Source organism: Canis lupus, chromosome 1 (assembly GCF_003254725.2).
Source record: "Canis lupus dingo isolate Sandy chromosome 1, ASM325472v2, whole genome shotgun sequence".
Classification (NCBI taxonomy): domain Eukaryota; kingdom Metazoa; phylum Chordata; class Mammalia; order Carnivora; family Canidae; genus Canis; species Canis lupus.
In genome coordinates, this window is record NC_064243.1 from 99,649,921 (window position 1) to 99,659,978 (window position 10,058).

The 10,058-nt window shown below is 49.2% G+C and overlaps 1 protein-coding gene and 1 long non-coding RNA gene across 8 annotated transcripts in view; both read right to left on the reverse strand.

Annotated features, from left to right (window-relative positions):
- LOC112643336 (zinc finger protein 324A-like) overlaps positions 1-2,822 on the reverse strand; it is a 44,671-nt gene extending 41,849 nt beyond the window's left edge. Inside the window, exons 1-4 of one of the 7 annotated variants that reach the window (XM_035701756.2) lie at positions 2,380-2,815; positions 1,318-1,399; positions 743-869; positions 286-402 (exon numbers count right to left, since the gene is read on the reverse strand). In XM_035701756.2, coding sequence (XP_035557649.1) covers positions 286-402; positions 743-863 — 238 coding nt within the window. In that variant the 5' untranslated portion in view covers positions 864-869; positions 1,318-1,399; positions 2,380-2,815. Of the gene's footprint in view, positions 1-285; positions 403-546; positions 666-742; positions 870-1,317; positions 1,400-2,379 lie in introns of those variants that run through there. The other 6 variants (XM_025421291.3, XM_025421292.3, XM_049093402.1 and 3 more) reach the window with 6 other exon arrangements.
- A 523-nt stretch (positions 2,823-3,345) lies between these two features.
- Positions 3,346-9,774, reverse strand: LOC118351381 (uncharacterized). Its single transcript, XR_004806763.2, has 3 exons — positions 9,588-9,774; positions 5,609-5,680; positions 3,346-3,534 (listed from the first exon to the last, which is right to left on the reverse strand). It is a non-coding gene; the product is annotated as an uncharacterized LOC118351381 (long non-coding RNA).
- Positions 9,775-10,058: the final 284 nt, after the last annotated feature.

Here is a 10,058-nt window from a genome sequence, read left to right on the forward strand (position 1 = left end):
CCACCACCACCACTGCCTCTCCCATAGTGTGGCCAGTGCCATGAGTGTGGGTCACAGACTGTCCTGGTAAAGGCTGTGGCCCACTGCCTGGCATGGGGTACCCTGGGATCTCCCCCTTGATGGGCAAGCCAAGGCCAGAGCCTCCAGGAGTGGCTGATGGTATAAGGAGGACGGGAGGGAGTCAGGCAGGAGGTGGGAGATGAGAGCCTCCAGGAAGGCAGGGAAAGGGGACAGAAGCGTGGCGGCAGATAGGCCCAAGCTCACTCCCTCTGAGTCCCCACTCACCAGGGCTGGCCTTCCTCTGAGCATTCCTGGCTGGCATCACATCTGTCTCACTGAGAACCCAGGGCTCCTCGCCACGCTCAAGCTGCATGACTACCCGGGGTCGTGACGCAGAGAGCCCTGTAAGAAAAGACAAGCAAGTGAGGGGCTAGGCCCAGCTCAGGACAACCTACCGCCCAACAGATGGCAGAAGTCAGGGCTTTACGGGGTATAGATGGTGTCATCTGTGCAACCAAGAAAACCACACCACATGGCAAGACTCACAGGAAGAGTTCAATGGTCCCTGTGAGGAGAACCGTGTTGGCAGCACCAGATGAAAGGGGCCGAGCCTGGACACAGAGGCGCCACAGCGGCACAGGGACACTCAGCCAGCTGGTATGAGGCTGCTCATAGGCCAACAGGAGATAAGGGGTTAGTGCTGGCAACAACAGAGCTTCCCATGGAAAACCCAGGGCCTTACCCAGTGAAGCCACAAGTGCGAAGTTCTCTAGCATCACGTGGCAGTACAAGGCCCTCTGGGCTGCATCCAGGAGCTCCCATTCCTCCTGGGAGAAGTACACGGCCACATCCTCAAAGGCCATCAGGCTCTACAACAGTGGGCAGGGGAGGATGGACACGATCTAAGCTATGGCTGATGACGACCCAGGACCCACCTCCCTGTCCCAAGGGCTATCTTTCCCAATATCCCTCAGAGGCTTACCTTGCTCCCCCTCACCCTCCTCTCCCCAGGCTCTGCAACTCTGCAGATGCAACTTCCCTCCTCTTTCCTAAACCCTACCTGTCTAGGGCACAGATGCCTTCTCGGCCTCCTGACTGGCCACTTACACAAGGTAAGCAGAGCTAGCTCTCGGCCTTCAGATGGCTACCACCCCAAAGGCAGGCCCAAGTGCACACTCATGCTCCAGCCTTTGCACAGACTGACCTCCCCAGACATACCCTTAACTGTTCCTGGAATTAGCAATTGTACAAGTTCCAGCTATGGACCCTGCAGGACATGCCCATGCTCGTAGGGATGCCCCCTTCTGCTGAACTTGCCTGACATCCCAAGACTGCTCCTTCAGCATGAACGACTGGCCGGCAGATCCCCTCCAGTCACTACAGGAGGGGCCCCAAGGATCTGGTGGGCACACAGGAAGCCGGTTCCACCCTCCCTCCAAACTATGGTCCCTCCCCCATTTCCTTGGCCAAAACCCTGCCTCCAGCCACTAGCCAAGCTCCACCCCTCTATCCCCCACCAAGAGCCCCAGGGGCTACCAGCCTTTCTTCATCTCCCTGGAGTGCTACCCATCCCTGGCCGCATCCACGAGATTCCTTCCTAAGTTTGATTCCCAGGCCTTGCCTTGGCTCAGAATGTCAGGCCCCTATCCTTAGACATCTGCAATTCCCGGTCCACACCATACCTCCACCCTGGGACATCACAGACTCCCTGATCTTACTCCGCAGCCTGCTTTCCCTTCAAATTCCTGTTCCTGTCTAAAGCACCTCCGTTCCTCTGGGTGCTCAGGCCAAAAAACTTGGGACTGTGCTCTACTAGGGCCACTGGCTCACACGCCACACCTGAGACCTCAGACCCACGGGAATCCAACCCCTTTTCCGTCTCCGCTGGCCCAGCGTGCCTGCAGCAGGTGCCGTCTTCGGCTACCCGGACTGTGGCAGTGCCTGCTCCGTGCACACGGCCACCCCCGCTCTGCGTCATTTCTCCGCCAAGGAAACGGTGGGATACTTTAAAAATCCTAACTTAAAGCATGTCCTGGCTCTGTTCGATTCCTCCCCGGGCCCCGACGTAACTCCTCAGCCTGCTATTTCTCTTCCTTGCTCACGTCTGGAAGCTCAGTTCCCGAAGCACCTAGGCTCAGTCTCCCCTCCCAGCTTTTGCACGCGTGGGACCCTCTGCTGGGAACTTCCGTCTACACCTCACTCCTTTGGCTGCCAGAAGTGGGGATCTCGCACGTGCACGCTCCACTGGCCTGAGCCCCCGGGCCTAGGACGGACCGGGAGGGGAGACAAAACGTCCAAGTAAAGTCCCTCCCTGAGTCGAGGCTCGGGTGCCTCGAGGAGGAAGCGGGCGGTTGGTGGTCTCACGCTTCCTCTACTCACCTGTGCGGGCTCTGTCAGCGCCGCGGTCGCCATCAGAACCCTTGCTTGAGGACGCGCAGAAAGCGACGCACAACGCGACGTCCCGGCTCCAGGCCTCAGTCTTCCCGTCGTTCGAGGGCACAGACGCCCAGGACGCCGCCGCCCCTGCCGCCCGGGGGTCGGAGAACACGTGACTCTGGGCACCGCCCCACAGCCTTGCGGGGCGTCCCAGGCTACACCCGGAGAAACCCAGGCTCGGGGGACGCGACCGTCGCCCACGATCACGGCGTGCGCGTTGCGGCCCTCCGCTCGCGCCTTCCTCGCAGCCCTCGCCCTGGGTCTCCAAGCCTCTGGAAAACCGGCCCGGGCCGGTCGCGCCTCAGTCCCCGACACCGGTGTGGCCCCACGCCCGGCAGCAAAGTGACAGCCCCCGGACGCCGGAAGTCCAGCCTCCGCAAGCCGTCATTGGCCCCATGAGCGCTGCGGACGCACGCGCGGCGCCTTCTGGGAAGCGTAGTTTCCGCCGGCTCGGCGGCCAGTCGGGCGGTATCCTTGCCCACGCCTCTGGAGACCGTCAGGCATCTCCGCGCAGCGCTCTGGGAGATGGGTTCCCGCAGGCACGACCCTGCTTCCGTGGGCCCACGCGCGTGAGGTGGGGAGTCGCCCGGCTGGGGGGCCTGCGCTCGGGGTCTTGGGATCCCGGCGTGCACCCAAGCGGCCGCCGACACTAAATGCTGGACGCGCAGAAGCGGAAACTGCTGAGGTCCCGGGAGGCGACCCCAGCCTGGGGCTTTAAGGACAAAGCCCAGTGTCGTTGCGGGCGGGGTGTGTGCGTGTGCGAGCGTTGGCGCTTTGGCAGCGAGCCTGGCAGTGCCCACCCCGGCGCTGCCTCTGGAGGCCTGGGCTCGGGTTTGGCCTCTCTGTGTCCTGTGAAGGGTTAATATCACTTTTGCAGCCTCTACCCCAAGGGCTGCAAGCCCCCAGCCTAAATTTTTCTTGAGTTTGAATTGTTCTCTGAGACGTCCCTAACCCATCTGCTTACCTTACTAAACTGGACCGCGCAGAATGTATTTTCCCGGACTTGCTTGTCTTTGGGTCGTCTGGGTGTTGTTGGCACATCACGATATTGATTCCTCGGTGTCTTTTCCTCGGGACCAACCTGAGTGTCTGTCACACCTAAAAACAAAAGGAAAGGCAGTCTCTGCACACGGGTGGACTGCTGGCAGAGAAGAAGAGGTTTTCCAAATGTTGCTCCACTGGGACGATTTGGTTTTTTTCAGGGTCGGTAATCTGCATGCATAAGGTGGTACAGTCATGTTACCCACCGCATATTACCCACTGTTTTAAGGAAATATGGAATTAACGTGTGTCAAGTTCGTTCATTATTCCTGCCTCCTTCTATATGCATCTATCTCCGCTATAGATGCTCGCTTTGAAAGAGTTTAAGAAAATCTAACATATTAAACTCGTGACTTATTCAGAAGCTTAGAGGCATTAACATTTCAAGCACTGTTTGAATGTTTGGAGACATTTAATTTCTTTAAAACTAAGTATTTTAGGGATACCTGGGTGGCGCAGCGGTTTGGCGCCTGCCTTTGGCCCAGGGCGCGATCCTGGAGACCCGGGATCGAATCCCACATCGGGCTTCCAGTGCATGGAGCCTGCTTCTCCCTCTGCCTGTGTCTCTGCCTCTCTCTATGTCTCCTTCTGTGACTATCATAAATAAAAATTAAAAAAAAAAACTAATAAAACTAAGTATTTTAAAATTATCCCTATAACGTGTAATTAGTTAGACTAGAAGGATCTTGATTGCCTACTATTTAGAGAAATGCTAATTGTTTGGTAAACTCACAATTTAATGAAATTGGAAATGAAATAAAAATGGCAACAAGTCGTCCTCTGTACACAGAGTAGCTCCATATCCCTGATTCAGATCTCACCCTGAACAAGATTACACTGCCAGGTGGCTGGCGGTGGGGGGTTGTGGGGGGCATGGGGAGGGTGTTGCCTGGGGCCGGTGGTGGGACCCTAGCTAACCTGGTTGGACTTCTGTGAACCCCTGTGTCCTCATCTGTGAAACAGATAGTGATAAGCATTTGCATTGTGCTGAATTGTGCTGAACATCCATTCTTTCCTTGGCTGGGTTGAGCCTGCTGATGAGCCAGTTGAAGGCACTCTTCATTACTACTAGTGTTTTCTATCTCTAGCCTTAACTTTTGATCTTACCTTAGAGTTTCCATCTCTCTGCTTACATTATCCATCTATTCCTGCATTTTGTCTACTTTTTTTCCACTAGGACCCTTAATATCTTAATCATAGTTATTTTACATCCTGTGTGATACTCCCAACCTCTGTGTCCTATCTGGTTGTCATTCTGATGATTGCTTTGTGTGTGCTCAGCCTGTTTTTTCTTGCCTTTTGATATGCCTTGTCATTTGTTGTTGAAAGTGAGAAATATGTTTGGTAACAGGAACAAAAGTAAACAGGAGGTTTGGTAATATGGGTCGAAGTAGGACTGTACTTAATGTTTGTTGTGACTATGGGTGCTAGAGGCTTCAAATTCCTCTAGTGGTCTAGTTTTTGTCTATTCTGTAGACTTTGTGCTCTGGTAAGTGTTCCTCTCCAGAGAGAGTCCGTGTCTTGCATCTCTTTTAGTTGTAATCCTGTTACACTGGAATTCCACTGATGTGTAAAAGGTGAGAGGGGAGAGGATCATACTAAATCTTCCAATGAAATCCCAATCTTTAGTAGCACTGTGTCTGAGGAGCATATCTCCACCACCGTAGTTTCTTTCTTTCATTTTTTTTTCCTTGACCCCAACTGCCTTCCCTGGCTACAGCATTCTCAAAGTATTTGCTAAAAACCCTGGCCCCTGCTGACTATGATCTCTCTCACTTAGGTGAGAGAAGAAGGCTAGAGGGACCTGTAGTGGGAGCAATGTCCTTCACCCAGCTGCAGATGGCTCTAGCAGCTTTATTCCTGGTAGTATATATCTTTGTAGGGAAAAGGCTCTGAGTATATTTCATGATGGTTATCTTTCTGGTCATATAACACCTGCTCTTCCCCTGCTCCATGCTAACAGCTGAAAAAACAGAGACATGCCAGTTAACTGAGTGCATATTGGACACAGCCAGGATGGAGTCCATGGGGTCACTGCCCAGGGGACAGGAATTAGGTTTGAAAGCCCAGACTGGGAGACTCTGCGCAGGTGCAAGTACAAAGTGACATGATAGGTCCCTTGCTCACTTACCTGTCTGGGCAGTTTGGTACAGCCTTAGCCTCTGGTGGCAGAAGAGCACCATGTTGGGCAGCAGGTCTTGGTCTTTGGAAAGAACAAATGAATGTCATCAAATAGCATGTTAACAAGGCATTTCAAAGACATGTGACCAAGTGAGGACACAATAAGGGGACACTGGTGTTGGGGGACCTGAGAGAAAGAGATGAGGGATGAGGGGAAAGGGTGAGATATGAGGTCACAGCAAGGGGCTGGGAATCAGGAGAGACCAGCAGAGTGGGAGGATGTTCTGCAATGTCTAGTGTTTAAAAAGACACAACAAACCCAAAGGGAGTAATTTACTTCCATCAAGACAGCAAACCAAGACACAGTTGAACCAAAGTACCTAAGTAATACAATGTGTGTAGGTTCCTTAGTGTATATGCAAGCTCCCTGTCTCCACACCCTAATACACTGAATAAAAAGCCTGCTGGGCACCTGGGTGGTGGCTAAGCTTCCGACTCTTGATCTTGGCTCAGGTCATGATCTCAGGGTCTTGGGATCAAGTTCTGTGTCGGGCTCCATGCTCAGCAGGAGTCTGCTTGTCCTTCTCTCTGCTCCTCTCCCAGCTTGTGTTCTCTCTCTCTCTCTCTCTCAAAAAAAAAAAAAAAAAAAGCTTCCTGTACTAACCCTACAGGTACACAGTGCCCTGGTTCCTTACTTATTTAGTAACAAGTAATTAAAAAGTTCTTTAACACTTCCTTGGGTTGTGTTCAATTTAATGCACGCTAAGCAGTGAATCCCTTAAGTTCGGTTACACTTTGACAAGGTAGCATACTTGTGTACAAACAGTCCAAGTGGGATCTTTTTTGAAATACAGGCAAGCCTCTTAGCATGGGATGCATTCTTACAGGCCTCACCATCCACAATTAGGGACATGCAAGAATTATTCCCTCCTAACTTTGGGAAGAGAAAGGTCTACACTGTTTCGGAGTGGCAGAATCAAATGAGATGTTCTGTATCTGATGTTTCCAAGCCCAAATGCTTCAAACTTGCATAAAATGTATGCACATGTCCAGTTGGATGCAGAATGCAACATGGAGGGGGGCTACCGTGTGGTTCATTCAGTTAAGCATCGGACTTCCACCCAGGTCATGGATGGAAGTATGGAGCCCCAAGTTGGGCTCTCCTCCCCGTTCAATGGGGAGTCTGCTCTTCCCTTTCCCTCTTCCTCTGTCCCTCCCATATATATATATATATATATATATATATATATATATATATATATATATATATATTTTAAAGCAACATGGATGAAGAGAGTCAGCTTAGGCCCAGGGTAGGTCAGTCTCACCTAAGTTTGCAGGTGGGTTCCTCTGACCATAACCTGTGTGATAATGGGCCCCGATGTCCCCTGTCTGTGATTTAAGTTTCTTCACATCTAAAATACTGGACTAAGAATGCGCAACTCGAGGTTGTTGGGAGTATTGACATTCAGCTCCTGTCCCGGGCAGCCTTGCATTAATGTTGGGCACCTCTGTGACTTGTGGAAATCACCACACCTGTCTTGGGCCACATACCTAACAGTGTTACAGCCTTCTGTACCTGGGAGTCAGAAAGTGCCTCTAGCCACCAGCATCCTCTCACACTCCATCCTAGTTCAGAGGGTTCCATTCTTGACTGCTGTAGTAATCATAACCTCATTTGCTCCTACCTTTCATCTCTCAGGGCAGCTGGCTGCTGGAGTGGGCAGTGATTTGGAAGCTGGCACTGCTGGCCATACCCAGGTGTCCAGCCTGGTCATAGGAATAGGGAGAGGGATTAGCCCAAGCCCCTAGACCAAATTACCTGGCACCAGGGTACTTCTGGTATAACTGCATGGCAATACGAACATGATACATGGAGCTTTCTAATAGCAAAACTAAAATAATGTATCAATGAGTGTCATTTTTCCTATTCAAGGGAAAGAAGAGTGTATCTAGTACCTCATAAAAAATGTAGCATCTTTCACACTGCATTTTTGGGGGGGCCCAGAGAAATCAATGACCTTTATCATGGTCCATTTTGTTTTATTTATTTATTTTTTTTTCTTTTTTTTTTTCCATTTTGTTTTAGATAGTGTTAGTAGCTTTTCATATATTCACTCATTTATACCTAAGGACTCCTGTGAGGTAGGTACAGTTGTTGCTGCTGTGTACCTTTCCCAGGACCCCTCTGGAGCAATAGTGTGTCTGGATACCAGCTTGCTCTGGGATTCTTGTCCTGTATTGCTGCCCTCTTCCACTTATGATCCATCAGGATAAAATAGTTATGTCACTGGCCAGCTAGGGTGAGTTTGAGGGTGTTTGGAAGGAGAGGAAACTTTAAGCACATGACTAGTATTTTGATTGCTAAGCCAGCCTCTTCACTGACACAGAATCACAGCCCCAGGGATCCCTGGATGGCTCAGTGGTTTAGCGCCTGCCTTCAGCCCAAGGTTTGATCCTGGAGTTCTGGGATCGAGTCCCACATTGGGGTCCCTGCGTGGAGGCTGCTTTTCCCCCCTGCCTGTGTCTCTGCCTGTGTGTGTGTGTGTGTGTGTGTGTGTGTGTGTGTGTGATGAATAAATAAATAAAATATAAAACAAAAAAAAAAGTAAAGCAGGCAAAGTTTTAGTAATATATACATTCCAAGGAAGAAGCAAGCCAGTCAAGAGAGACAATGGCCCCAGATACTCCAGTGTGTGGGCTTATAACAATTTTATTCTTTTGGGTGATTCCTAGGGTCATATCATTTGAGTGACAGGCCTGGATTATATAATAATTACCCAACTAAACATGTCTTTTCCCATGATGGATTCAAAATGCCTACATAGGGATGCCTAGGTGGCTCTCTCTCTCTCTCTCTCTCTTAAATAAATAAATGAATAAAATCTTAAAACAACAATAACAAGAGAACAAACAAACAAAAAAACCAAAATACCTGCACCTTAGGAAACCTCAACATTATTTCTATTTTAGAGACACAGGTCAGATAAGGACAAGCAGCTACTTTCTACACAAGTGCAACCAGCACAAAAAAACAAAACAAAACAAAACAAAACAAAACTTAACTCTTCATCTGCTGGGATGCTGTAACCACAAACTGATGGTTAGATAGGTGGAATAGGGTGATCCCTGGGTAGGCCTGGGGTGGGGTGGGGCTCTTGATCAGGACATCTAAAGTCTGTCCTCCTGTTGCTCATGCCTAGATTGTGCCTAACAGGAGCTGTGTATTTCCTCTGCTTGAATTGTCAGGAAGTATTGGAGTTTTCCTTCTGGTCACCAAGGATGCTATATTTAGACTCAGAGTGAGGTATAACCCACATGCACTATGCTAGTAGTCTCTGCTGAGTACACTGAGGGACTTGAACGCATTTTCCTTCCCCAGGAGGAATTTATAATCACACAGCTTCATCTTTGTGAAATAGAAGATTTTGTCTTGACTGAATATTGAATTCCGTAGTTCAGTTTGGACTGGTGCAGCTAGCCTCTTAAGCTGTGGCATACCCTCAATGTCTTTGAGGTTCAACATATGCCTGTCCTACAGCTCAGCAATTCTTTTAGGGATATATCCATAGGAAATAAAAGCACAAGACCACAAAAATCCTGGTACATAACGGGGGCCTGGCTGACTCAGTCAGTAGAGCATGTGAGTCTTGAACTCGGGATCTACACCCTACATTGGATATAAAGATTACTTTAAAGTCTTTTTTAAAAATCTTTAAAATATCCTGGTACATAAGTGTTCATAACACCTTTATTCATAACAGCTAGAAGTTGGAAACAACTGTGATGGGTAAAACCAGTGGGTGGAATAAACATGTAGTAACATTTCCTACAATGAGGTACTATTCCATAATAAATGAAATAATGGTATAGGTTACAACATCGATGAATCTCCCAAAATTATGGTGAGCAACAGAACACACACACAAAAGGTCCATATGGGATAAATTATTCCATTTATATAATATGTTAGAAAAGACAAAACTAACCTGTAGTGGCAGAAAGCAAGTCCTTAGTAGTTGTCTGACACATGGGTTGGAGATGACTGAGGGAGAAGTACACAAAGTGAACTTTAGATGTGGTGAGAATGTTCAATATTTAAGTATGTCATTACATAGGTGTATGTATTTGTAAAACTCACTGACACTTAAAAGAGCATTTTGGGGTATCTGGCTGGCTTAGTCAGTAGAGCATCTGACTCTTGATCTCTGGATCATGAGTTTGAGCTTGATGTTGGGTTAGAGATTACTTTAAAAAATTAGAAGGAAAAAAATTAGAAGCATTTGGGGCATCTGGATGGCCCAGTCCATTAAGCGTCTGACTCTTAATTTTAGCTCAGGTCATGATCTCACAGTTGTGAGATCAAGCCGTGTGTGTCAGGCTCCATGGTCAGCGGGAAGTCTGCTAGAGATTCTCTCTCTTCCTCTCCCTTTGCCCCTCTGTATTGCATGAATAGAGGT